Source organism: Pseudorasbora parva, chromosome 23 (assembly GCF_024679245.1).
Source record: "Pseudorasbora parva isolate DD20220531a chromosome 23, ASM2467924v1, whole genome shotgun sequence".
Classification (NCBI taxonomy): Eukaryota; Metazoa; Chordata; class Actinopteri; order Cypriniformes; family Gobionidae; genus Pseudorasbora; species Pseudorasbora parva.
Genome location: NC_090194.1, coordinates 4,572,587 through 4,600,141, shown reverse-complemented (window position 1 = coordinate 4,600,141; position 27,555 = coordinate 4,572,587). Strand labels below are relative to the sequence as shown.

Genomic DNA, 27,555 nt, shown 5'->3' with positions numbered 1-27,555 from the left:
AAAGTGAGACTGTACAATTATCTGGTACAAAGAAAACGTTTTATTTCACTATTTTCTTCCTTCTGGCTTTTCTGAAGGCAAAACTAAGAAAGTAACCTATCCTTTGCTTCCTGTTGCAGTGTGTATCCCTGATATCCCAATAAAGACATTGATGTAGGAATGCATGATAAAAGTGCTCTACTCTAACTGTAAATGTAAAATTTGGTGAGACTTTTTTACTCAGGTCATTGACAACATGCTGTTTTGGTCTCTCTTGCGCACCGTGAGAGTTTGCACCTCTTTACTGACATTAGATTTGCCTTTTAACATCAATTAATCTGCTGCTGACTTCATGACATGCCTTTTAATTGATATACAGAACCTTTAACAGAGTTTGCCACACAAGACAAACCACCTGTGCTCTCCCAACGGCTCAAGTCATTTATCTGTTCACTATGACAGTCACTAATGGGCTGGATAGAAACTTACCACCTCTCACGGTGTGACACTTCAAATATCCTTGACATTATTGACATTTATTATGTACTTTAGTCTTTATAGTGTGTTCATGCTGTACATTATCCAGGACCAAGTGCAAGAGAGGGAATACGTTTCTTCACTTCTTTTTCAGAATGGTAATTGAACCCATTATTCTGAAGATGTCTACTGTCCATCTAGAGAAACTCTTGCTGATTCTGTGTGTTTTTAAGGCTCAGAAACAATGAAGAGGTAGAACTGCTGTGTGTTCGGCTGTTTTTGCTGCCATCTGGTGGTTGATCAGGATGTAAAGCTGTATTTTCCCCTTCTCGTCTGGCTTATATCTGCTGCTCTTGTAAGTTGCACTGCACCAGATTCATTAACTCTCTCCCCGCCAGCCTTTTTGAACAAAAGTCACCAGTCACCACCAGCATTTTTAATAATTTTCACAAAATGTTCATGGCCTCCAGAATATTTTGTTGTGTGAATATTAAGACATGCTGTTCTTCAAAAGACAGAACAGAGCCTCTGCTTAATTCTAGCTTAATGCATTCTCTTTCATCAACACCTGAATGTGGGTACGTTTCTTTAAAAAATAATAATAATAATTTAATTCAGCAAAAAGCTGAGAAACAGTGCTTTTGTCTAGATCCAGATTGGATTCAGAACTTCAGAATGTGATTGATGATCAAAACGCAGATAGGGTAGATCGAGTCCATCAACTACAAATCTTCAGTGTCCTATAGCTCGTCCTGGGTCGAGATACATTAGTTTGATTTATATTCTGTCTATGGTCGCGTTATTTTACATATGCATCTGCTTGATTTTGCCTGTTGCTGTTTATCAGTGAAAACTGGAAATTTCCATCAATGACAAGGAAAGAGTTAAAGGGTTAGTTCACCCAAAAGTGAAACTTCTGTACCTCATGTCGTTTCAAACCTGTAAGACCTTCCTTCATTTTAAGAACAAAAATTAAGATATTTTAGATGAAATCCGAGAGGTTTCTGAACCACCCATAGGCAGCAACGTCATTGCAACTTAGTTCAACCTTAATGTTATGAAGCGATGAGAATATCCTACTTTTTGTGCTTTATTCAATCTCTTCTCTTCACCATCCTTCTCCTACGCTATTCACGTAGTAAACAGCGTGCAGCGCTTCTAGGTTCTACGTCAGAACGCCGGCTCAAAGAGTGGTGCAGGAATGGCGTCAGTTTGTAGGCTAACCGGCGGTTAGCATCACTGTTTCCCTCGATAAAAACCCAATAGGATTTTCCCATAGGCTTTTGAATTGTTGCAACAACAAAACTAAAAAACAGGCTTTATGATCAGCAACATTTTATGATATTTATACATTTTGTCCATCAAGATAATTAACACAGATAAACGCCTTTTATGAATTTTGAAGCCTAAATGCAATTGGCAGAAGTAAAAGCTGAAGCTAGGCTTTAAATGAACTACATGTACTACGGTCACCATCACGGAATGTCCGACAACTCTTTCAGTTTTTGTCTCAAAATATTTTCACAGAACTTTCAAGCTAGAATAGTTTATTAGAGCGCAATTATGAGCGTACAGAGGCTGTAAAAGTGGAAAGAAATGACCTGTTCGTCGTGATGACCAGTGATTTGTACTCGGACTCAGTCTTGTCATGGACTCGTGTGCATTTGGACATATTAGGACTTATTTGCGAGTCCACTCGAGTCTCATTCAAAATATTCATGATTATTACTCTATGTTAATATTTCTTTCAATTGATATTTGACACATATCAAATATCAATGATGAGATTTTCTTAAGCACAACTGCGCATGACTAATGTTAGTGCAAAGCTAGCAGGACTCAGATCAGGAAGTGTCATGTGGAGCGAGACTCTAGCTCTTAACATCATGCGAAAATGTCTGCTACATCATCTGTTATTCAGTTTCAACTTCCTATGTTGTAAGACTCTAAAAAAACACATTCTGCGTATTCAAAGAACTAATAATTTCTGTATATGCATAAAATCTCAGCATTTTGAAGGCTAATACTTACACTGTAAAAAAAAATATTTAAAAAATAAGCTACTTGGTTGCCTTCAAATAAAAATTTGAGTTATTACAATGAAGATTTTTGAGAATTGACAACCTTTATTCAAATATTATTAAAAGATTGTGTAAGTATATTGGGTAATTGTGTGTTTTATTTGTGATGACGCAGTTAAACTCCAAATAGTGCTATTTTCATTTATCACTTTTTATGTGGTTCAGATTCAATAATATTTTGAGTTTCTATTTAATAAACCAATTTCCTTCATTGTATCAATTTAAATTTTTAATTTCAATAAACGCAAATTTGAAGGCAACCAGGTTACTTACTTTTTTAAGTTAAACCAACAGTATTTTTTTACAGTGTAGTGGAATATATATATATAGATTCCTCATTAATGCATGCGTGGATGGGTCAAATGAGGCATCAATGTAAATATATCTATGACCGCGCCGGCTCTCTCTGGTCTCGACTCGAATGAGCTGGTCTCAACTACAACACTTGTGATGACATTTAATCTCCTCGACTGCCTCTGAATGACAAACATTTTTTGTTGTTGTAGAATTAAAAAGTGTCTTTAGCTTGCGTCCACAGACTTTATGTAAGCCAAAAAATCCAATTAAAAAAAAATCATTGACTTCGGCACAATGGAATCAGAAGTGCTAAAATTTCGCTTCCGAGTTTGGCCTACAAAGGGATTTTGTACGTGCAGCACTTTGTAGATAGTGCTACTTTCCCACTTTTCTGTAAAATTGTAAATTGGAGTTTCTCTTGAGTCAGTATCACATGAATGTGTCACGTGAACAGCGTTGACCAATTACAAGCCGGCGTTCTGATGTAGAACCTGGAAGTGCTGCCTATGGTCTTACGGGTTTGGAACGACATGAAGGTGAGTAATTAATGACAGAATTAACATTATTGGGTGAACTTACCCTTTAATATGAAAGTGTGTTAGTATTCGCTGCTTTAATTCCAACATGTTTGTAGTCTTACATTAGTTGTCATTCCTCTCCAGCATCAGGACAGGCTGTGGACTGTTCTTCAGAAAACTGAACAACTGATTCCGTCCTGCATGTGGGTCCAACCTCAGAGTAACCAAAGTCCTCCGAGTGTTGCGCTGCGGCGGAGGCCTGATTGGGCTCTTTGGGCTTAATGAAGTCTGTGTAGACATACGGCAAAGGAGTCGCTTCTTCAGTGCCAGGTATTTCCTGAGAGACAGGAGTGGTAGAGTAGCAGGTCTTATTAAAAACATAATCATAAAAAACAGGCACTGTTTTAAATCATAAACCTGCTACAATAGGGGCTACATTTATCATTCATAGCATTCCGCTGGACGATTTTTTTCTGACTTAAAGACCCCATAAAATGACGTCAGACGGCAACTTCTAGTGCAGTGAACATGTAAGAAAATTAAACTAAAAAGTAAATGTTTAAGACAAGTGTTACACAAGAAGACAAAGCTTATATTGATAAGATCCACCTCTGCGCTAAAGTAAAGATGGACTGATATAAAATATAGCATATATATGAATGTGATCAACAGCGATCAGAAATATGACTGGGAAAATATTGCATACATAGATTCTGTTTATTTTTTGGGTTGGACATATGTCTAATTTTTAATAGATAAAAAAATCTATCTGCTAAAAGCTTAATTTGTTAACATGCATTAATGCTAATAATGGAATAAAATACATGGAATAAAAGCCTAATTTTTATAATTTTAATTTGAAATATGAAATTTTAATATGAAACCTTAATTTTCATAGGGTGTTTAAGATAAGGAAAATATCAATCATTTTATTGTCCATCTAAATATCTACCGAGATTATAATTTGTTTTTAAAAATTGTCCATTACCTGATAAACTCCAAGGAGATTATCTGCACCCCCTGTGAAGTATATTTCAGATATTATATGACATTGCAATTGTTGTATAATAATATACATGTACACACACACATCAGACACACACCTTCATCTGTAGTTCTGCCATTTTCTGTTCTTTGCCCTAAAAATGTAATTACAGTAAAATATTATTTACATTTAAAAACAGTAGTTGCTGTAATTGTTTGTCAGGTTTTAGGTAGCTAGCCGGGGAGTTTTAAACATTTGTCTGTGATTCATTCTCCTTTTCTTCTGTCTGATGTTTTTGAGAACGTTTGCTGAGATTACGTGGTATTGAAACATTCATGATCTGAGTCACAGAATCAACCTAAATCATAAAGACTGTGGTTTTCATAAATGTACTAAAGCAACAGGTGAACTCTGTTCATGTATTTGGGAGAAAGTCTTACTGTGGTGGCATTTGTAAAGGCTGTAGATCATGACGCTCAATCCAAAGACACCCATGAGTGTAAATCCACTTGAGAGCAGAATGTGACCAGACTGAGTTTGACCATTGGTACCATTTCCTTGATTAACAGTTGAGTTCTCACCTTAAAACCAGAAAATGGCATGATTATTCAATGCTTTTCTTTTCATAATCGTACTCCTATTGAAATATGCCTTTGAGTTTAAAGATGTTTAAACTTTAAAGATGCTTTAGGTTTAATTTCTGGCCCTGAATCATTTTGAGGATTTAAATAAGGATAGAAAACTGCTCACCGGTAATATTAATGTGCTGTTCTGATTCTCCATATGCATTTGAAACAACACAGCTGTACGTTCCGTAATCTGAGCTGGTTATGTTGCTGATGTGTAGAGTTTGGTTCCTCTCACTGAATGAGTGTCTGTGTTCCTCTAGAATGGGGACTCTTTCTCTCTTCCACATCAGATGCAGAAATAACCCGCTCACTTCACATTTGAGAGTCACAGATGTCCTGGATGTCCATGAGACCACAATTTCTGTTGCATTTGGTGCAGGGTCTTAAAATAAATCGTGTTAATGAGCAGACAGATAAAAAAGAGAAAGTACATATGAATAAGGACTCTGATATGTCTTGACTTACATTGAATCATTAATGTAAAGTTGTGGAATGTGGCGGTTCCGTTTTTTCTAACTATAGTTTCCATGTAGATTCCTTCATCCTGTGCGGTCACGTTCTTCAGAATGAGTGTGTTATTGCTCAAAGAGAAATTAGCTTTTCCACGGCAGTCTTGGTAGTATTTGGTCTCATTGTTGTCATACAGAAGACATAGATGTGATCTGTTTAGATTGGTCCATTCCACTGACTTAACAGTATCTTGATCAAATGTCTTTCCAGTGAGTTCAACACGACTGTATAAGCCCGTCTTTTTAACTTCAAACATGTCTTCTGCTGTTAAATCAATATAGTCATTACTATCCACAAATAGATTTAAACATTTGAATAAAAGAAAATCATCTATAAGCGCATTATGATATATTGACCATAAATGTAGAATGTAACAATAGCAACATTCAGCATTTTCAAATACTTTTATAGACATAAGCATTAATAGCACAAAAAAAGTCAGACGCACCAGAAGAGAAATAATTAAACACTTACCAAACACAGCAAACAGAAACAGCCAGACATGAATGTAACTTCCAGTCATTGTAAGTCAGGGGTTAAGATTTTTTGAAGCTAAATTAGTCTTTCATTATCATTAATAAAACCGTTGTAATCTGTAGATGTGCTTTATATGACTTAAGCTTTATTGCACTCGAAACTGTCACCTTAAAGTAAAAATATAGACACGGTCAACCACAACAGGAAAACAAACGCGGGTGGAACGAGGAAGAAGGCAGGGCTGCTCTTATTCAGATTATAATAGATGTACACGCTTCAAGTGTATTTCACATAGTATATCAGATTAATTATACAAATGACTTCCTGTGATTCAGTTTAATATTCAAATGTAAAAAAAATAGTTTGATGTCATCCAGCGTTGATTCTGTTTAACTCATATTTTTATGGAATATTTACTGCACTGTACTTTCTTTTATTTTTCAGTACATGTCCTAAAGAAGCTATAATGAGTTTGGATGAGCAGTTAGCGAGTGAAGTGAGTGAAAACATTTATTAATATAAGGAAGTGGCGCTCAAAAGGGAAACCCATCATTCTCTCGTCAGCTCACAGGTGTTACCCTTCAATAAGAAAGTACCAATTCATTTTAAATTGTAAAATAATTAGGCAATAAGTAGATTTTTAGGAAATAGGTTTTATTAAAATGCAGTTGTAGTGATTATAGCGTCACAACTCTGTTGTGAGAACACAATATAACAGACAGATGAAGAGTTTATAGTATAACGTGTAATGGCATAGAACATAACAGAAATAATATTACAATCTGACATCATTTTAAGGATTTAAATAAGGTGCACAATGGATGGAAAACTGCTTACTATTAACATGTATGTGCTGTTCTGATTCTCCATATGCATTTGACAACACAACTGTGCGTTCGTTCAGTAATCTGAGCTGGTTATGTTGCTGATGTGTGGAGTTTGATTGACAGTTGGCGACATGTACCAAAACAGGATGTGATAAAATAGGCCACGATGGAGACTTTAGTCCAAAGTGAGTCTTTCTAATTCAGCAGTAGCTGTACGTGAAGCCGGCGGTGTGTCAGACTTCTGGCCCTCCGCTACAGATTTAAAGTGCTGATCACAGGGGGAAAAAAAGAGGTCATCAAAAGCATACAAAAACACAAACTAAACATTCAAAAATACTACATAATACCACTGATATATATCAGATATATATATATATATATATATATATATATATATATATATATATATATATATATATATATATATATGATCTATATAGAGAACTGGATTGCTCATGACAAAAAGTCAAGCCACCGCGCCGCCATATTGGTATTCCATAGTAAGCTCAAGCATTCTCTCGAATTACTAGGAAACATGATTTTATTGAGAAAACATTGCCTAAGGAGACACATCTCCCTGTACATTCTTACAACACAAACATCCTACGCTTGTAAATGGTTATTCTTTTAAAGTCAGGAATTTCCCCTGCTTATTATAAAGTTACGTTCATATTCATTACAGTAGTAAACATCAGATTATCTGATGGACATGAGCCTGGACCACAAAACCAGTCATAAGGGTACATTTTTTGAAATTGAGATGTATACATCATATGGATGAAATGAGCTTTCAATTGATGCATGGTTTAAGATATTCTGGCATCTGAGGGTGCAAAAATATCTAAATATTAAGAAAATCACCTTTAAAGTGAAATTTAAATTTTAGTCTTTAGCGTTGCATATTATTCATCATAATTTTTTGACTGGTAGGAAATTTACAAAATATCTTCATGAAACATGATCTTTACATAATATTCTAACGATTTTTGGCATAAAATAAAAATAAAACATTTTGACCCATACACGTATACCCGTAAGACGCAGGACCGCTTTTGTGCTCCAGGGTCACAAATGTCAATGTGCATATTCTGAAATCAGAATAAATATTAATGCCTTGTAACCTAAAATCGCCTTGTGCTGTTGTGTTTATGCATTTATATTGTAGTATTGTTTTTATTCATACAGTATGCTAACTGCAAATGTTTCAACATGATTTTGTTAACAGCATGCATTTTAAAGCAGTTAATGGTTTAAATGCTGATTAAATTAATCGTTAATTCAACAGCATACATGGCATACATTACACTTTACTCATATGGTAACTGTAAACGCTATACATTTGCATCGTCTTTAAGAGTCTGAAATAGATGTTGCTCATTCAGGGAATTAAATACACGCATCGTAACTTATTTAGACATATAATGCTGACTGCTTTATTGATGCATGGCAAACTTTGAATTTTAATACAATATAGTGCAATATAGTAATTGAGGCTAGTATTAATATTTATTGTATAAGCTATTTGAATCAGTTTCTGCAGCTAAACACAGATATAATGTTTAATATTTCCTCCATAATTATATAAAGAGATGTTTGCGTGTGCTCAGTTACATGTGTTGGTTTTGTGCGGTATGACTTATACTCTCCGATAAGACCATTAACATTACAGATAACATCAGAAGTAACTATTAATAAACAAACATATATTGTAAAACTAATCCTGTGAGACTGAGATTTGGTGATTTTTGGTCAATGACGCAAACACTTCCGTTGGCTTCAGCTGATGGCAATTTAGAACTCAATGAGCAATCCGGTGCATAATACAAATAATGCAAAAAACTAAAACAAACAAAAAAAGCTAATCAATATTTGTAGATTGTGATATGGTACATTTAACATTTGGTTTCATTTTGTAGAGTATCTAATACTAACCTGTGAGTTTTTGAATTCGGAGTAGAGTGTGAACAGGACGTGAAGTGAGTGAATGCGGTTCTTGTACACAGGGATGTCCAGGATTCCTGAAAGGGTTTCGCAAACAGTCATTACAATAACCAAAAAAAGCATCAAACATGTGAATGCGAGAAACGTGCAATAGACCAACTTACCACAAATAATGTCAACGTATTCTGCCAAATCACAATCAATGTCTGCAGTGGGGAGATTGACCTGGTGAACAGACCGGGAAGTGAAGATGAACGGTTTGATGAAGGACCATAAGCAGAACATATTTCAGTCAAAAGCTAACCTTCCCCAAAAGCTCCTCAAATTCAGGTGGCCACTCTTGCATCAGGCTGTCGATGTCTGGCATGGGTCTGAAGAAATAATGGGTCTGATTAGTGGTGCAGGTATGACATCCCTTTGTAGGCCAAAACACGGAAGCGATTTAGCATTTTAGTATCAGTTCCAAAATACAGAGGTCAGTGGTTTTTTGAATGAGGTTTTGGTTAAATGGCTGGAATAAGGTCTGTGGTGAACACAAGCTTCACTTTCATGTTTTATGTTTTCACAAGAAAAACACTTTCATGTTTTATTATAGGACATAAAACACATCAGTATTACACCACTCGTGATTTTTCAAGCTGTTATATGTCTTGAAAAAGGCGGTTTCTAACAAGTGACTAAATGGGACTAGAGGCTGCCGAGGAGATTTAACATCATCACGCCGAACAGGTAAACACTTTCTGCTTTTATAGCCTCTGTAAGCTCATAATTGTGCTCTATTAAACTATTCTAACTCAAATGTTCTGGGAGAATGTTTTAAGATAAAAACTGAAAGAGTAACTAAAGCTCCCCCATGATAAAGATTGTGTCCGCAGGGGCACTGCGGTGCGATCGAAAAGGGCACTTTAACTTTCAGAGGGGCTGGGGCTCTTGTGCACGCAACTGCTCCTATTCTATAAAAACTGTTGTACTCTTTTTGTCCGTGATTAAAGCATATTCAAAGGCATTATCTGGAGTGTGTCTGATTACTGCTAGACACTAGAGATCTTACTACCATTCTCAAGTGATCGTGGGATAGTGAGATTATATCTGATAGTGATCTCTGACTCGAAGAAGGTATCAAAGTGAAGACGCCCCGTCGGGTGCGTAGGGGAATTTTTAGCACAATTGTTACAAAATGACGGAGATGTTCTGCTCTCAATATGTTCGTGATTCATTCATGTCAATGCTTGCCTTGTGTAGTGTACGGTAGCTGGAGGTTTGGACCGATGCAGCTCAGTAATGCTCTCGATCCAGTTGTCTATGGTTTTGGGGTTTTTCTCTGGGTTTTCAATGCTCTTAACTTTCACTTCCTGTGAAAGGGATGTGCATCACATTCTCATTTCACATGCCAGGCCAAAATGATGAAAACACCTATGATTAGTGTTCTAGTGTGTGGACTCACAGCGACATTGTGTTGTTTGCTGTTCTCTGACAGCCACAAGGAAAGCACTGTCGGGTCTGACTGTTTAACGCATGGCTCGTCTAGAACGAGGAGACCCAGATTGTCAGCCTTCCCATCCGCCCGTGGTACCTGCGGAACGCAAACAGTATAAAACATATAAAGAAATTCTCATTTGACACTTTCAGACCCGAACCACACCTGAATGTTCACTCACTTTGAGGAAAGCATCAATGTCCCCCACAGCGGGGATGAAATCAGGGATAAAGGGCTTCAGTTTGTGGTCGAGCTCTATCGTCTGAGGAGTGTATCTGAAGGAAACAGACATGTAATTAATACCAGTAACAATCAATGACATATCTGCAAGTCAAATGGGTCTGTTTTATGTTTCTTCAACTACAGGCACTGTATATGGTTAAAGTTGTAATTATATGTATATATAATATAATTGTATTTATATTCTAGTTAATTATATTTTATATATAATTATATTAAAATGACAAATATAATTCACTATGCATCAAAATGTGTTATATTTCCAATCAAGCTATAATATCAAATGAAAAAGTGTGAAGATATTATTTCATTGTGTTTAATTAGCCCAGGTAAAGAAAACAACTTTGCCATTTTATTCAAAAATAGTTTCAAAGTAATTTTCATCATATTTTCAGCAGGCCAGAGAATGCCATCAAACAAATACATAATGATCTCCATGAAAGTTTAGTTTGAAAAGATTTTGTATTTCCTCTTTATGTCCACAGGGTCAAAAGTGCAAGTTAGAGAAACACACAATGTAGGAGGGTAAAGGGTCATTTTCTCGCATGTCCGTGTGTTTCGTGTGCAGGAGCACAAATGTGTGAAGTTGTTGCATGCTCACCGTGTGATGTACTGAAACAGCTCTTTGATCTCTGCTGTGACAGGAAGATGTTCATAATCGGCTGGGTCATATGCTCTGTGAGGAGTCACACACACATCCAACATTATTTTATAATAAAATAGCTTGTTGTTCTGAGTAAATACTTAAATTTAATGTTCTTAGTATATTGTTAAAAATAGAAATTTTACATTTGCATCATCTTACACAACTAGCCTACTTCCTTATCCTTCCTTATATATATCTGTATATATTTTCTCCCTAACTAAAAGTAAACGAGACAGTAATGTCAATCAATCTTTTTTTTAATATTGGAAAGTAGATATCTTATGTTTCAGACGAGCGGGCCTACCCTTCTGGAGCAGATCCGGGCTCCCCTTCCTCCTCCTCAGACTCTGTGTCATCAGAATCATCGTCGTCGTCGTCGTCCTCATCATCATCTTCCTCTTCATCCTCATCCTCTACATCATTAGTACCGTGAGCACCAGGTGGCGGCTCTTTCTTTCTCTGTGTTTATATGTGAGCAGATCATTCATACCTCACTTTACTTTCATGAAAACGAGCCTGTTAACTGTAATCTTACTTTAGTGTCCTCTTCTAGGTTCTCAGCAGCATAGCTGGCCATGGCACTGTGCTTCTGCCTGCCTGCCCTCCTGGAAACTGCCATGATGATAAACAGTTGGTGAATCGGAAGGTAAAATATAAAAAAGTGGTTAAGATTTCTCACCTATCTGTCGTGGGGATGGTGTGTGAACGCTGCCCGCCTCGTCTGCGGTCACCTCAAAACTCTCGTCGTACGGCTTGTTGGTTGTGAGTTGAATCTGATTGCAGATTTATTAGAATTTTACTTTTCACTAAAACTGGGTCTCAGAACCTATGGAGCTGCCTAATGTTGCCCAAACTGCATTTTGAGTCATAGTGATTTGGACACATTTTTTAAAACTTTTTTTCAAGTCATCTGAATGGCAAAAAGTGTCCCAATCACCCTATATAAGTTACAATAATACGTTTAGAGATAGAGCCTAAGTTCCCAGTGGGTTTAGCTGTTTCGCTTATGAAGGGACTTAATAGAAGATAGTTCTAGGAAGCAACTATTTCGTAAACTACATGACATGTGGTGAAATATTTAAACAAAATGTCACATTTTGGAATAACAATGTTTTGCTGCAGCTCAGTTTAACGTTGCATCGGTTCAGACAGTGTCCACGGCTCATCATCAATGAAGAAAGTAAAGCGCATTAGCCTGTTTTATAAATTCTTACATATGTATTATGGTATAAACTATTAATTTAATGATATTTGCTCTATAATAACAAACCTTTTGTCGCTCAGACCTCTCCATGAAAACACCGTGTATTGTTGCCAAGGAAACTTGTCCTCGCGAGATGTTCAGCGGAAGTGCGCGAGAAGAGAACATCAGTTTGTTAAACGCACGCATAGATATACATAATAAAGGCCTTTATTATGTATATCTATGGACCATGGACATTTACTTTAAAACTGTTTTTGGCTTGACAAAAGTGAACATTCAGCAGAACAAATGTAATAGCAAAGTTGCATCAAAGCAAATTTGTCCAGGTCTAAAATATTTATGATCCATATTGGTGATTAAGCAATAAATCTGCGGTCTGAGAGAAGAGGATACAGAGGATAGAAATAGATGGAGGCAGATGATTCGCTGTGGCGACCCCTGAAGGGAACAGCCGAAATAAGAAGAAGATTGGTGATTTAGCAATGTATAAAACCATGCAAATTATTTAGCTAAATATTAGCCTGACTTGGTAAGTGAGCTAGTTTTAACAAAAATTGCAGCTATTCTACAGAAAAGTGAGCCAAATGCTATGGGGTAAATTGAGTCAGTGTTTGACCCACCATAAGGCACTGTTGTTTAGTTTTCTTTCCTTTTCTTTTTCTTCCACCAAATGCTTCTATGATAAGAACCAGAAGATGCTTAATCATATCTTTCCACATGTAGTCCCTAATGACCTTACATGTTCGACATCGCAGAAAAACTACCATTCAAACTTTTGACTAAAATATTTATTAGCTCACTGACATTGTCATTCATTCTAATTCAGTTTTTATCTACTGTTTTTGGGAAGATTACAATAGGAAATTAACTTGAGGACCACATAAGTAAGTAAAAAAGGCTCATCATAACCCCTCTCTCCCCTATGCAGACTTGATATCTGTACAAGTGCACATACAGCATCATTAGACTTAAAAGATTACTGGTAAACCTGAAAAGCTTGCACGTGTTTCTTCTGAATTACAGATACTTTATGACACCATTAGGTTTCATTCAGTCTTTTGAGATATGGTGGTGAAAATAACAAATGAACTTAAAATCATTATGCACTTGTAGTTAGAAAGACATAACATTTACTATATCAATGACCTATTCTCCTCATGCATGTTATTTTTTATCTGGATATGAAAATGGCTCAGGTCAAAGTGCTGAGATTCATGAATTGAGTCAACGGGTTAGACAGAGCTTAAGAAACCTGTCATTGGTTTCACAAACTTAAAAAAAACAAATCAACGGTGATGATAGGGGAACTCTTCAGCTACGGGACAACTTGTGGGTAAAACAGGATCAAGTTTCTAAAATGTGGTCTGGTTTTGAAAAATGAAAGATTTGCATCAGAAATGATGAATAAAATCAGACATACAGTCTATGCACCATCTCTTGTGAACAGGATGTGGTTCTTAGCAGCCTTTCTTGCTGGTTCAGCTGTTCAACTTAGAATCTTTTCTATCCCCCCCCCAAATCATTTTCGCAAACATGAAACTATGCTGTGAAGGTGCATATGAATGGAGATTTGCTTAGGTTTTCTGGCATGCTTCTTTTAGACATATGCATGCAGTGGATTTTGCAATGTAAATACTGTGTAAATATTTAACTTTATTCATTCATGACAAAGCTCAAACATCTGAGATGTGTACATACAACAAAATCAATGATAATGTTTTACATTTATTAATGACACTTTTACAGGCATTTGATCATTGTTGATTAGTTGTTTTATCTGCAGTAATGAGTGGCTGCAATACTAATTCATTTATCAAGGGATGCAAAATGAACTTGTGCAAGTTGTCTTCTATAGTGCTCGAAAAGGTCACGGTCCTAAAGTGCACGCTCATCTGTCACCCACAGCGTTTCTGATATTTTCCCCTTTATGCTTATCTGATCTTGCAGACTACACAGATGGAGAAATTCTGCATGAGCTGTGAACTTGCTCTCAAATTTCCAGTTTATAAATAAATCAACACCATGAATAGGATTGCAAAGGTTAATCTGGATTTGTTCCCAGGAGTGTTTCAGGAGCAAACTGGGAGTCAGATAGCAGACCCTAGATCAGCGATATTTTTTTTTTTTTTACATGCACTCCAGTCCAGCTCTCAAACATTCCTCTTGGTGTTAATGAGCAGATCCCTGTTGAATTCAGCCTCCAGATTCCCAGCTCCACTCTTTCCTCCGGGAGGATCCGTTATCAGAGTGAGTTTGTTAAACACTCCACGGCCAAAATAATCAGCGATGACTGAGAAGCCATCATTAGAGCATTTCAACTATAAGAAAGGGTAAAAAAGAAGAAGATTAAATCCTATTAAACTGTCATGATCGGCATTGTTTTTTTAACTATTCAAATTGTCCTTAAAGGCACAATACGTAGTTTTCGCCACTAGAGGTCGCTTATTCAGAACAATTGAATTGATGGCGACGTGATTTCGTGGAATCATGGGAGTTGTTGTCTTCACCTCTAAAGCCGCTGGAAAAGAATCCGAAGGGACTCGGGCAGAAATTATATTCATGGATGAGCATTAGCTACATATGTATTAACTTTATAAGTATTAACTTAAAGATTTATTAACGTTACTGTAGTATGAAGCAGGGTGGAGTACAACAAGGCCGCTGAAGCGATTGCTATTGAGAGACAAGCACGACATACGGCTTGAAAGCAGTGGAGCTTTTATTTTGTCACAAGTGCTTCCGCATCTTCCTTCTCACGCAGCTCTGTTTTACCATTTTAGATACATTTGAGTGTGTTGAAAGTTGTTATAATGCAACTCTGCGTTTGCTTGGCAGTGACTATAAGACACTTGGTAAGCTAGATTGATATTAGGCATGGTAAAACATGGTACTCGCGGTAAATCAAGAACACCAGATTTAAACAATAAGACTAACTGTGTTGAGCTGTAGAACAATGATTAGTTTCCATGCGATCTCATGCATTATGACTTATTTACACTGTTAAAGAGTTGGATTCTCAAGCTAAAGATGGGCAAAATTTCAGTTGGAGGATTTTTGTGCCAAATGCACTCCTTCTGGATTTAAACAAGTTTCTGAAAGTGTTTTTTTTTTTACTATGGGCCTGTGTGAAGTCATAATAGCTTGTTTGGGCACTTCTCCCAGATGAAAGCGTAAATGTAACCCAGTGTTAAAGAGTGGATGCGGTGTGTTTATCAGGAGTTCTGCAAGTGTGTTTGTTTATGAGCTGAAACCGGTCAGTGAAACTGCATCAAATGTCTGTGTTTTATTGGCAATCGGCACGTAAGTGCATATCGTGAACAACATGAACGTATAGTGAGTAGAAAGTTATCCATCTCTGCCCACTGCACACCTCCACAAGTTCGGCTGTTTTTGAAAAGAAAAGAAAAAAAACGGCTTGTAACGGAGGTATGATGTCATTGATATGCGACACACTGACACGTCCATGTCCTGGTTAAAATTGCTTAATTCTCTGGATTTAAATATTCTTGAAATCATTTGAGATAATGTCAACAAAACATATAACTAATATTTAATGTTCTAGTGGTTTTGGGGTATTTTAATCAAAAAAACCTTACATACTGTGCCTTTAAACTGCAGGAGACAATTCCTCACCTGTCTGTGGAAATGGTCATGCAGATCTCGTTTCTGATCTTGAGCACGCAACATGTCCATCACCTTCCTGTTCTCAGGGGTGCAGGTGGGACACTCGGCCTCGCTCTCAGCGAAGCTCTCTAAACAGTGCTGGTGGAAGGAGTGCCCACACAGGAAGTGCACAGATGGCAGCTCTAGCGGGCTGTTACACATGCTGCACTTGGTCTTCTGGAAGATCTTTGCACTGAAAAAGCAACGTGAGCAGTTTTTTAAACTATACAATGACAGCATTCTCTGACAGAGATCATACTCACTCAACAGGTGCATCCAAATTCACATACTCATACTCACTATGCCGTTTTGTAGTATAAATAATGCGAGATGTGATCACTGAAAATTTCAAAAAGGAAAAAGTGCTCTCCCTCATTTTTCCCTCGCACTTCATGACAAATCTTTCCCTTGCGAGTCAAGAGTTATGGCGACCCGGAGCCATAAAACTATATATTTTATAATGAATTGTTATTTTGTATCTTATTTACCTTTAAACTACTAGATTTTTATCAATATTTAATAAATAGTAATTTAAGCACATTCTTCATATTCATTCAACTTAAATTCAAAATAACAATTTAATACATAATCCTTTTAATTCAGCTCAAATTATCTCACATTGGGTGTCTCTGCTGACCGCTTGGGGGAAAAAAAACAAAAAACATTTTGAAACTCGTGCCACTAGATGGCTTTATAGCTCTATATGGAGCGGATGAGCTGTTCCGCTGGGTCCTAAAGTCAGTTTCTCTTCAGTATGCATTCGTATACATGTAGATATTATAAAATAATTTTCTGGTAAAGTTTTAGCACTTTTAGTTTGAATTTTGAGCATTTCATTTTTGCTGTGTGTTGACTCGCGAGAGAAGGATTTGTAACTTTTTTTTCTTTCACAAAACCCCTCGAATCCAGTCAGTTTTTGTGTATTTGTGGTTCAAGTGTGACAAAAGTCCAAGGGTCTGACTTGGACCACTCCGATGAACACTTAAATTTTGTCGTGTGAAAATGACCCGAGGGATAGATGAGGATTATATACCCGGATGACGCACTTAACTAACCGAAACACAAAGTGTGCAATGTTGGGCATTTTAGTCACTCAACTATTGCAGCTTTCCTTGCATAGCAGAGCAATTATTTCAATTATTATATTGTCAGAAATTGTGAATGGTACCACAATACTGAACTGTACCATTCCACTTTTTTGGGACGCTTCCGTTGGGCTAGGGCACAGTAGAACAGTACCTTAAGGTTGGAGCTAGACTCACTGCAGAACGTTGATTGGTTGACAGAAAATTGTCACTTGTGTGTGCTACAAGGGGAATGCAAAGTCGATCTCTACTTTCCAGCATACAGCACGCCTATCAAGTTGTTGGTGGAAAAGCAAGCCGGATCAGGGTTTACCGTCCTGAAATGTACCATACTGTACTGTACTGTAGTGCTCGGTGGAAGCGAACCTGGAACCTTATTAAATGCATATACCTCACGACTGAGTACAAAGTGCAATGAATAAGGGCATAGTGTGTCATTAAGTACACATCTCGTTTCACTCACCAGGTTTTGAGTTCCTGTATTTCAGCACGTAGATGGGTCGTCTCCTCCCTATACTGTTGAATCTTCCTTTCATCTTCCTCAATCTGCTGGGTCTCCCTCTCCAGTTTATTTATCAGGTAGTCTTTTATGACTGACAGAGACGCTGTGGAATTATGGGCCAAAGTCTGCACCACTGCAACACAGACACTCACATAAGGTCTAAATTATGATGAACAATATTGCAAATGGTTTAATTATATGATCTGGAGTTCATCAAAAGGTGAAGAACATTCTGTCTTTTTTAAGACGCATTACTCACCCAGAAGAGGAGGCATCAGGTTATTTTCATCAATGTGCTGCAGGACTTCACTGATGTAGGCCTTGCAGTTCTCTTCTTTACGTGCAAAATAGCCGAGGGCCTGTTCCCACAAACACACCTCGTTGTCCCCATAGCGCTTACAGGCCTCCACGACTTTCCCATACTCTTCATTCTGCATATGGTAATGCATGATCTGCTGGTACCTGCAAAACAAACAGTTCTGTCACTATTAATGTGAAAAGATTGTGATCTCAGTTCAAACACCCATGTGATCTTACGTCTAAATGACAATGACTTGGCTGTGTTTTGGCACTACTGTTGACCCAGTGAAATATGAAGCATGAAGCACTGGGATAAAAGTGTATAGTTGGGATATAAACACTGAAGTCTACGGTAGCGATCAAATCACCTTTTGAAAGTAACTTTCAAATAAAGATTGTATTATTTACAGTTACACCTGTAGGTGGCGACAAGTGACTTAAAAATATTGGAATTGCCATTGATTCAATAGTTTGTCAAAAACACTAATTCATCCAGTAATAAGTACATTATTTATGAGTGATTCATTGAATTATTCATTCAAAATTATTTTTTTATTCATTAAACATTTTAAGACTGCAGCCATTAATATTTTGTCAATCTCAATTTGTGTGTGTTCAGAATCATCTTTATTTGAAGAAAAAAAAACTGAATCTCAATTTATCCAGAATTGTGTCGCTCTAGTTTGCAGTAATTAAAGAAGAATTCAATATTCAGAATTCAATTTTGGTCGGTTGCCACATCACGGATCTTTGTAACGTGAATGTGCGAGGCTTTTGATAAATAAATAAATATAGATAAATATCTTAGCTCTCCAGAACAATCTGTTATGCTGCTTTGAATTGCAAACTGGTTTTTGTTATTAATGATAATTAGTTCTCATAAACACAATGGATTGCAGCACAAGTTATGCACAAGTTAAATTGTAAATAGTGTTACTATTTACTTTTGATCTATAGCAGCTAATAATTCAGAAGGCTTGTGCATTCACACAGAAAAGCTCACTTCCATGTTGCATAATGAGGTGGTTTGTCTGGCTTTAGAAGACTTGTAGATAACTTTGATGAGTAATTGAAATTGAACAGTGATAGAAAACGAGAAAGATCGCTTACAGTTTGCCCTTTTCATACAGATACAGCACTCCTTCCTTGAAGTTGTGCATCTGGCAGAGCACCAGGGCTTTATCAAACACAGTGTTGTCGCTCCTCAGAAGGGACAGTGCTGCCTCCTGCAGGACCTTCTTCTTCTGTCACACAAAACACAGAACGAGAGGCCAGTTACCTATACGCTTTTAGAATGGCATGCTTTTTTTCTATGCACTGATTCCAATGCAAACAATTATGTTTGGACTGATACAATTCTACTAAATTAATTGAGTCTACTAAATGAGTCATGCTACAAGTGAATTTAAACATATTACATTGTACAGTATGAATTTATGCATTTTTAAATTTTCTTGAGCTTGCGCAATGAGCTAGCACAATTAGCCATCCAATATCAGCCAAATTTATGCCAATAAATTTGACTAATTTGTAATATCAGCCTGATAACTTATCAGACTTACCATCAATATATTATATTATATATTTTTTTATTTCTTTTTTTACATTTTCCATGCTGCATGTTGGGGGAAAATTAGTCTCAGCCTCAGACCCACAGACAGATGGCTGAACGCCTGATGTATACGGCACACTTATCTGGAAAGACTTCAGGAGTTTCGAAGTCGTCATCGGATTGGTTGAATTCTACAGGATATTGCTTGTATCAGAATTACCTATTTGCAGTAATGACAAATTAAGTTGTCTACTTATTTAACCAATCGTGGCAATACACACATGTATTTAAACTAACTTGTCAGGTTGAGGGTGTCTATATTCCGCCATGTGAATAGCGAATCCGCCGTGGTGCGAACGTGCCTGGCTTTTTAAGGGAATAGGAGATGACTTACACGTCACACCCATTACTCATTAAGAGAGTAGGGATAAACCTTTTAGACCATGCGCCGGACATTTTTAACTAGCAAAAGTAGATTCGGACACGTGCTCTGACATGTGCTCAGATCGTAGGGTATGTGTAGTGATTGTATAAATCATTGTTTTTACCCCTGGGTCCTGCTCATGTGCCCAGTCCTGCAGTCTGAGCTCTAGCAGAGTGTCATAAACTCCCTCAGGAGAGAACGGCTCCACCTGAATCATGTGCTCCAGGAACGCTCGCAGCTCTCGTGGGTTATTGGCAAAGACTGGGATGAACTCCTCTGGATTGGCCTGTAAAAGAAAATAGACATATAATGACATCTGGTGTAATGCTTAAAGGGTTAGTTCACCCAACAATGAAACTGATGTCATTAATGACTCTCCATAATGTCGTTCCACACCCGTAAGACCTCCGTTCATCAGAACACACAGTTTAAGATATTTTATATTTAGTCTGAGAGCGTATCCAAGTGTGACATCAGTGGGTTAATTAGAATCTCTTGAAGCATCGAAAATACATTTTGGTCCAAAAACAACAAAAACTACGACTTTATTCAGCATCGTCTTCTCTAAATCATGAATCAATACACTGATTCCTGACCGTTTGAATCTTTATTTGAGGTTTGAAAACAAACGCGGAAGAGAAGACAATGCTGAATAAAGTCGTAGTTTTTGTTATTTTTTGACCAAAATGTATTTTGGATGCTTCAAGAGACTCTAATTAACCCACTGATGTCTCATATGGACTACTGTGATGATGTTTTTATTCCCTTTCTGGACATGGACAGTATAGTGTGCACACACTTTCACACGCTCTCGGACTAAATATAAAATATCTTGAACTGTGTTCTGAAGATGAACGGAGGTCTTATGGGTGTGGAACAACATTAGGGTGAGTCATTAATGACATCAATTTTATTTTTGGGTGAACTAACCCTTTAACTCAGTGTTCGTTAGAATCTCCGATTATTTGAAGGTGCTGTTGCTGCTAACCTAAATCAATTACCTTGTGTTCCACAGTCCTATCCAGACTGTCCCGGTCAGTTGAGTCTTTGCTGGGATGATAGTCAGTGCAGAGGCGCTTTAAGAGAATGGTGGCGCTCTCGGGCACATGGTGCATTAGTGTTTTACCATAACGCTTCATATTACTCTCCGCCTGATCAAATGGCAACCTTCCTATGTAGCGCAAAGCCTCCTGATAATTCTGAATTTAAAAAAATATATATATATTTTTAGGACAAAATAAAAAAGTATTGACTTATATAAACTCCCTGAAAAGCAATAGTAATGTGTACGTTTTTATCAAAGCACAAAAAAAGGCTGTATTCACCTTCAAGTCCTCTAGCTGGATCTTCAGATACCATTCATGGTGCATGTGTCTCTCTGCCAGAAACACGGCGTGACTGTGATAACCGGCCTGACGTAACACCTTGATGGCGATTTCAACATCAAAATGCACCTCGCTTTCATTGCTCTACATTCAGAGCAGGGATGCAGAGAATAGAAAGCATTGGTAGTGGTCAAGGCATCGCTTAAAAAGCCTAATGTACAGTCAAAGCAAAGGTTTTCATCATCGTTTTCCCACAGACCTTTATGAACTCTTCCAGCTTGGAGCTGTCCTTCAGTTTGGTGTAACAGTTAAGCAGTAGAGTAGTGTGGTCAGCGTTGGCCAGGGACTGCCTGTGGAGGGCCTGTAGGTACGCCGTCAGGTTATGGATCCTCTGAGCGTCCAAAAACTTACGAATTACATATGAGGGTTCGAGCTTCCCAATGGTGCTGAGAGAGACAGAAGGTCAGGATGTCACCATGAGAAAACAGCTCTCTTATTTAAGGTAAAGAGAAAGCTGAACTGCGCACCTACCGAATGTACTGTTGAATGGCTCCATCATGATCCCCTTTGGTATAGAGATGGTCTCCATAATGTCTGAATATCTCAGACAGACCATCATTGTCCAGGTGTTGACTTTTAGCCAAGTTAATGGCCATCACAAACAGGTTCTTCTTAAACAGCATCTAAGTAACAGATGAAATCTTCTATTATAAATAAATATTTATCATAAAGGATAATGTGGACAATTAGTGATATTTATTATTTTAGTTATTATTATTACATTTAGTTATTATTTTCATTTCATGTTAAATTTATTTCAGTTTTTGTTTAATCTCTATAATTGTTTTTTAATTTAGTGTTTAAGGGTAAACGTGTGAACAAATATTCCTTAAATATGTTTAATCTCAGGTCTATCTAGTGTAAATAGTATCTAGTGACATTTTCATGTTTTAAATTCTATAATAAACTGTGTATAAAAAACAAAAATATTAGTGTTTTCCCCTCCCAATTACATTACCATTCATAAGTTTGGGGTCAGTGAGATTTTATTTAAGTAAAACATTAACACTTTTATTCCATAAGGTCAAATTAAATTGATTATTCATCAAAGAATCCACAATTATATTAAGTGTTTTCAACATTGATAATAATAAAGGTTTAATGAGCAGAAAATAAGCATATTAAAATGATTTCTGAAGGATCATGTGACACTGAAGTCTGAAAATTCACAAGAATACTTTTTTTTTAAAGGTTATTTTAAAATATTTCACTATATTACTGTTTTCTGATCAATTAATTGCAGCTTCTTCCAAACTTTTGAACGTTAGTGTATAGAACATTTTACTTCAGATAACATAATTTTTTATTTTTTTCCCCTTTAATTATAATAATACTGTACTAACCTCTAGCTTGGTCTGTGTGTCTTTTTCTTGCAGCATATACATCGTTTTATCCCTCGTTAGGACATAGAACGACCCCCATTCTGCCAGAACGTCAATGACATCATCAAACGCCGCACTGTAAGCGATGAACTTGTTGTCCAGGTCGTAAATGGTCAGGATGTGCTTTTCTGTAGGGGATGTCTGTCTGCTACCATACTCCGATCTGTACAGATGGAATGTGATCAGTATGAATGCATATTAAACAACTTAAAGGGTTAGTTCACCCAAAAATGAAAATTCTCTCATTAATTGCTTACCCTCATATCGTTCGACACCCGTAAGAGCTCCGTTCATCTTCAGACACAGATGAAGATATTAGTGTTGAAATCCGATGGCTCAGAAAGGCCTTCATTGCCACCAATGTCACTTCCTCTCTGAAGACCCATAAAGGCACTAAAGACGTCGTTACAAAACGGTGATTCTACAATCATTTTATGAAGCAAAGAGAATAGTTTGTCTACTAATTTTTTTTTAATAACGACTTGTATAGTGATGGGCAGATTTTAAAACAATGTTTCGATTTAGTGTAACGATTCAGGATTCTGATTGTCAATGTCACGTGATTTCAGCAGTTTGACACGCGATCCGAATCATGAATCGATACACTGATTCATAACCGTTTGAATCTTTGTTTTGAAATCGGCTCATCACTATATAAGTCGTTATTTCGTTTTTTTTGTACACAAAAACTATTCTCGTCGCTTCATAAAATGATTGTAGTGAGATGGGCTTTGTAACGACGTCTTTAGTGCCTTTATGGGTCTCGAGAGAGGAAATGACATTGGAGGTCTTACGGGTGTCGAACGACATTAGGGTAAGTAAATAATGAGAGAATTTTCATTTTTGAGTGAACTAACACTTTGATGTAAAAATAAAGATTCAAAAGAGTCTTACTTGCTAGGTGACTTGTTGTTGTGTGTGAGCAGCAGCAGATATCCTCTGTGCCACTGAGTGAGAAGCTTGTGCCCATCGAAAGCGAAGCAGGGCCCTCTCTCGTCAGGCTGGTACAGATACACGCAGTCATCTCCAGCCACGATGAACTGGGAGTCCTGCGAGGGGTCTGTGAGCGCCGAGCAGCGCAGGCCACAGCCGTGTGTGTCCAGGTCTACACGAGGGTACTCTTTCACCGACAATGTGTAACACTGTCAACGCAAGAATATTCCTGCTTTCAGTTCTGGATAATTTACATCTGGCTTCATTAAAAAGGCAGAATATCACATTTCGTGCAACTAATACGAACCTGCACTTTTTCTAAAGTGGCAACAAACAGGTGCGTGACTTTGCCAGCCTGTCGGAAAGCCAGGCCTGTGATTGGACAGTTGCCCTCATGGAGGCTGAGAGTTTTACTGTGTCGGTCTCTGGTGATGTCACCCTTTGTCAGCACAACACTGCCATCTGTAAAACCTGAGCATTTAACACAGATATTAAAGCAACATAAAATCAAACTTGGGCATGTAACACCCACTTCTCATAATCCAATCAATTATTGAGGGATAAACTCCTAACCTACACTTCTTTTCCCCTACTATATGTTCTGATTCACAGTGAAATGCATCATATTACAGAAAGAAATGGGTTGCAGATCTCTAATCATTGGAATTATTCACATATACAAAGGGATTTCAAGTTATATTTACATATGTTTAGAAAACCGAAATCAAATAAATGTAACTATTATTAAATAGTAAACAACTGTTTTTGTTTTATTAGCTGCCCCTAAAAACAACTTTTTTTCACACCTTATATAATTAAATTCAAATACATTCTCAATCTGAGTATTTAACTATGTTTCAAATTATATTGAAAGACATATGAGATTTTAACTTTTATGGAGACCCAAATCACTTCTGTCCCTTTTAAAGAAACATGCAACATGAAACGTGACTTTTTTTTTTTATTATTGTGATTGAGTTATTATAGTATCATTAGATACTATTATAGCTTTTATTCCTATTTTGAATTTTATATTTTCGGGATATGTAAGCTTTTTAATGTTTTTAAAATAAGTATCTTATGCTCACCAAGCCTGCATTTATTTCATAAAAAATACAAAACAAACAGTATTTTGTGATATTGTGAAATATTATTACAATTTAAAATAACTTTTATTTGAATATATTGAATAATTGTGATCATAGCTGTTTTTTTTCATTACATTATTAAAATCATTACTCCAGTCTTCAATGTCACAAGATCCTTCAGAAATCATTCTAATATGATGATTTGCTACTCATTTCTGATTATTATTAATGTTGAAAACAGTTCTTTTCCCAGAAATGTTTGATTAATAGAAAGTAAAGAACAGCATTTATCTGAAATAGAATCTTTTGTAATTATAAATATTTTTACAGTAACCCTTGATCAATGTCATGCATCCTTGCTGAATTAAAGTATTAATTTCTTTGATGTATTTCCAAAGAAATAATTAAATAAAACAGTAGTGTATATTAATGTCACAAAAGATTCTGTTTTCAATGATAATACTAATACATGTTTCTTGAGCAGCAAATCAGCATATTAGTGACACTGAAGACTGGAGTAATGATGCTGAAACTTCAGCTTTGATCAGGAATAAATTACATTTTAAATTGTAATAATATTTCACAAATTTACTCGGAATTTTATTATTAAATAAATTCAGCCTTGGTGAGCAGAAGATACTTCTTTTAAAAACAATCAAAGATCTTACAGATATAGTTATGTTTCATTTCAGTTTTTAGCTATTTAACTACATCAAGTTAAACTAAATTAAAATAAGAAATGTTACCTTTTCATTTCAATTAATGATTGAATGGTTTTATTTAACTAAAATAATAACCCTGATTTGTGAATTTAAAGGTCCTACCTATAGCCATGAAATTGAGATTTTCATGTACGCTGACACAAGACACTTCAGTGGGTTTGTTTCCGGGTATGGCAGGGAATATCCGGGTACACAGAGGACTGCCACTGTCCTTCTTATCGAGGTTCCACACCTTCACCTGATGGGCAGACACACATATTCATAACACTTTCTAAATCAGCTTATATTTCTAAAGCACACACAGATCAGCACTTGCATTGGCACGTAACTTTAGTTTGAATCTTACCAGAGGATTGATGCCATGCTCATCCTGCCCCACTGACACCAGGATGTTGTGTTGTTTCAGCTGGTACAGGTGTGTCACACGCAGCTTATACGCCTGAAAGCTGGAGAGCTGCAGAGAGCGGGTCAAAAACCAGATCTGGCCATCCATATGTGCGTTAAATGAGTTAAAGTAAACACATGACATGCCTGAAATCACCATAATCAGCTAGAACGTGTTAAATGTTGGATACATTCAAGGAAACACGCACGTGTATCATAAGAATATCCATTTTACAAACCACAGACACTAATTAAGAAATGCAGTTGGTGTTAACAGTCATCATTGCTAGCTAGCCACAAGCATGACTTCAGCATTATAAGGATATCTCCGAGCACAATGTGTCCTCGCCCTGAATCACAGGCTGATATTCCCATCGGTAGCTGGAAATTTTTCCCATTTTCGCTCGGATCTTTCACCGTTTCTTTATCGAAAAACACAAATCGTCTCCACTGTAAGAACGCTGCCATTTTCCCAAGCGGTTCTTGTTTAGCAAAATCATGTGACTCACATCACGGTCATGTGACTAGTGTCAGGATAATTTTGTGACTAGTGTCAAAATATTTTTGTTTCTGTTAATTATCTTATCATAGTTTAAGGGTTGACACAACAAGCCCTACGGAAGCACTGAATCAGTTAGATTTAAAGAGTTGAATTTTTTTTTTTTTTTTTAAATATACATGAAATACTTTACGCTTTTTAAACCAAAATACAGATAGACAGAAGGGGAAAAAAATACATATTTGATTTAAATGTGCACTTTATAAAATAAAATATATATATATATATATATATATATATATATATATATATATATATATATATATATATATATATATATATATATATATATATATATATATATATATATATATATATATATATATATATATATAATAAAATGTGATCCAATGATATAAAAAAAGTTACTGGCGATGCTAGTACGCAAATACAATACAGTGATGTTGTGAAATAACTATTTAAAACGACTGATTTCTGTTATATATTAAAACGTCATTTATTCCTGTGAGGGTAAAGATGCATTTCAGCTTCATTACTCCAGTCTTTAGTGTCACATGATCCTCCAGAAATCATTCTAAAATGCTGATTTGCTGCTCAAGAAACATTTTTGATTATTATCATGTTGAAAACAGTTGTGTTCAATTTTTTTCAGGATTCTTTCATGAATAGAAAGTTCAAAAGAACTGCATTTATTTGAAATACAATGTTACAAATCTTTTTATTACAGATGCTGTTCTTTTGAACTTTCTATTCATGAAAGAATCCAGAAAAAAATTACACAGTTATTTTGAAATATTTATTTAGCAGCAAATCAGCATATTAGGATGATTTCTGAAGGATCAGGTGACACTGAAGATGATGTAATGATGCTGAAATAAAGTGATGGTGCTGAAAATGTACCATCACAGGAATACATTTCATTTTTACAATATATTCAAACAGAAAATAGTTAGGCTATTTTAAATTGTAATAATATTTCACAATAGAACGAAATAACTTTTTGTTCTTTTTCACAGTTGAACGAAATAACTTTTGATTCGTGAACAAATCCGGTTCCCGTGCGTATTATATATAGTATGGTTATTTTAAATAAATATCATTCGTATATACTTAGGATAATCATTAACTGACAAATTGGCGAGACTCGAAGTCGAGGCAGCACATGATTTGTCATGACACCTTCTCTTTCTTATCATATTCAGTGTCCTGAAAAGAACATTTTACAAGTAGAACGCATAGAAGCAGAGATGGTTTAAACATCATTTTATTTTATTTTCCTTAATTGAAACAACGTATTAAACAGAAATATGTCCTACATAGCTTTAAT

General features: G+C 36.3%; 3 protein-coding genes across 6 annotated transcripts; all 3 read right to left on the bottom strand.

Moving 5' to 3' along the window:
• Positions 1–77: 77 nt before the first annotated feature.
• Positions 78–6,382, bottom strand: LOC137061938 (leucine-rich repeats and immunoglobulin-like domains protein 2). 2 transcript variants are annotated; one of them, XM_067432644.1, is made up of 8 exons: positions 5,951–6,382; positions 5,432–5,737; positions 5,088–5,348; positions 4,778–4,918; positions 4,456–4,491; positions 4,341–4,372; positions 3,475–3,689; positions 78–855 (listed from the first exon to the last, which is right to left on the bottom strand). In XM_067432644.1, the coding sequence occupies exons 1-7, from the start codon at positions 5,997–5,999 to the stop codon at positions 3,483–3,485; spliced, it is 1,032 nt and encodes a 343-aa protein (XP_067288745.1). In that variant the 5' UTR covers positions 6,000–6,382; the 3' UTR covers positions 78–855; positions 3,475–3,482. The 2 variants fall into 2 exon arrangements, with proteins under 2 accessions (XP_067288745.1, XP_067288744.1); XM_067432643.1 differs by having other exon boundaries at positions 5,432–5,740; positions 5,951–6,381.
• A 204-nt stretch (positions 6,383–6,586) lies between these two features.
• Positions 6,587–12,464, bottom strand: ift46 (intraflagellar transport 46 homolog (Chlamydomonas)). 2 transcript variants are annotated; one of them, XM_067433002.1, is made up of 12 exons: positions 12,355–12,464; positions 11,764–11,857; positions 11,620–11,696; positions 11,389–11,543; positions 11,040–11,114; positions 10,380–10,473; positions 10,166–10,294; positions 9,955–10,073; positions 9,026–9,092; positions 8,886–8,946; positions 8,713–8,798; positions 6,587–7,048 (listed from the first exon to the last, which is right to left on the bottom strand). In XM_067433002.1, exons 1-12 carry the CDS (start codon positions 12,451–12,453, stop codon positions 6,956–6,958), a joined length of 1,149 nt encoding a protein of 382 aa, XP_067289103.1. In that variant the 5' UTR covers positions 12,454–12,464; the 3' UTR covers positions 6,587–6,955. The 2 variants fall into 2 exon arrangements, with proteins under 2 accessions (XP_067289103.1, XP_067289104.1); XM_067433003.1 differs by lacking the exon at positions 11,764–11,857 and having other exon boundaries at positions 12,355–12,421.
• Positions 12,465–13,921: 1,457 nt separating this feature from the next.
• On the bottom strand, positions 13,922–26,221 carry vps11 (VPS11 core subunit of CORVET and HOPS complexes). 2 transcript variants are annotated; one of them, XM_067433620.1, is made up of 16 exons: positions 26,035–26,221; positions 25,671–25,819; positions 25,427–25,562; positions 23,822–23,985; positions 23,476–23,723; positions 22,543–22,744; positions 21,671–21,822; positions 21,399–21,585; positions 21,140–21,283; positions 20,816–21,013; positions 19,939–20,100; positions 18,949–19,079; positions 17,798–18,000; positions 17,500–17,671; positions 15,922–16,144; positions 13,922–14,606 (listed from the first exon to the last, which is right to left on the bottom strand). In XM_067433620.1, exons 1-16 carry the CDS (start codon positions 26,174–26,176, stop codon positions 14,439–14,441), a joined length of 2,781 nt encoding a protein of 926 aa, XP_067289721.1. In that variant the 5' UTR covers positions 26,177–26,221; the 3' UTR covers positions 13,922–14,438. The 2 variants fall into 2 exon arrangements, with proteins under 2 accessions (XP_067289721.1, XP_067289720.1); XM_067433619.1 differs by having other exon boundaries at positions 18,949–19,082; positions 26,035–26,220.
• Between the last annotated feature and the right edge of the window lie 1,334 nt (positions 26,222–27,555).

Excerpts from the sequence above, each read along its gene's own strand:
- LOC137061938 (XM_067432643.1), bottom strand. The coding sequence starts at position 5,999 with ATGACTGGAAGTTACATTCATGTCTGGCTGTTTCTGTTTGCTGTGTTT. Across the intron at positions 5,349-5,431 it reads CTTTACATTAATGATTCAAT|ACCCTGCACCAAATGCAACA; the intron begins GTAAGTCAAGAC and ends ATTTATTTTAAG. Across the intron at positions 4,919-5,087 it reads ACAGCACATTAATATTACCG|GTGAGAACTCAACTGTTAAT; the intron begins GTGAGCAGTTTT and ends TCTGGTTTTAAG.
- ift46 (XM_067433002.1), bottom strand. The coding sequence starts at position 12,453 with ATGTTCTCTTCTCGCGCACTTCCGCTGAACATCTCGCGAGGACAAGTT. Across the intron at positions 10,295-10,379 it reads ACATTGATGCTTTCCTCAAA|GTACCACGGGCGGATGGGAA; the intron begins GTGAGTGAACAT and ends TGCGTTCCGCAG. Across the intron at positions 7,049-8,712 it reads CCGAATTCAAAAACTCACAG|CACTTTAAATCTGTAGCGGA; the intron begins GTTAGTATTAGA and ends CCCTGTGATCAG.
- vps11 (XM_067433619.1), bottom strand. The coding sequence starts at position 26,176 with ATGGCAGCGTTCTTACAGTGGAGACGATTTGTGTTTTTCGATAAAGAA. Across the intron at positions 21,014-21,139 it reads TCCAGCTAGAGGACTTGAAG|AATTATCAGGAGGCTTTGCG; the intron begins GTGAATACAGCC and ends TTTTAAATTCAG. Across the intron at positions 19,083-19,938 it reads CACATGAGCAGGACCCAGGG|AAGAAGAAGGTCCTGCAGGA; the intron begins GTAAAAACAATG and ends TTTGTGTGACAG.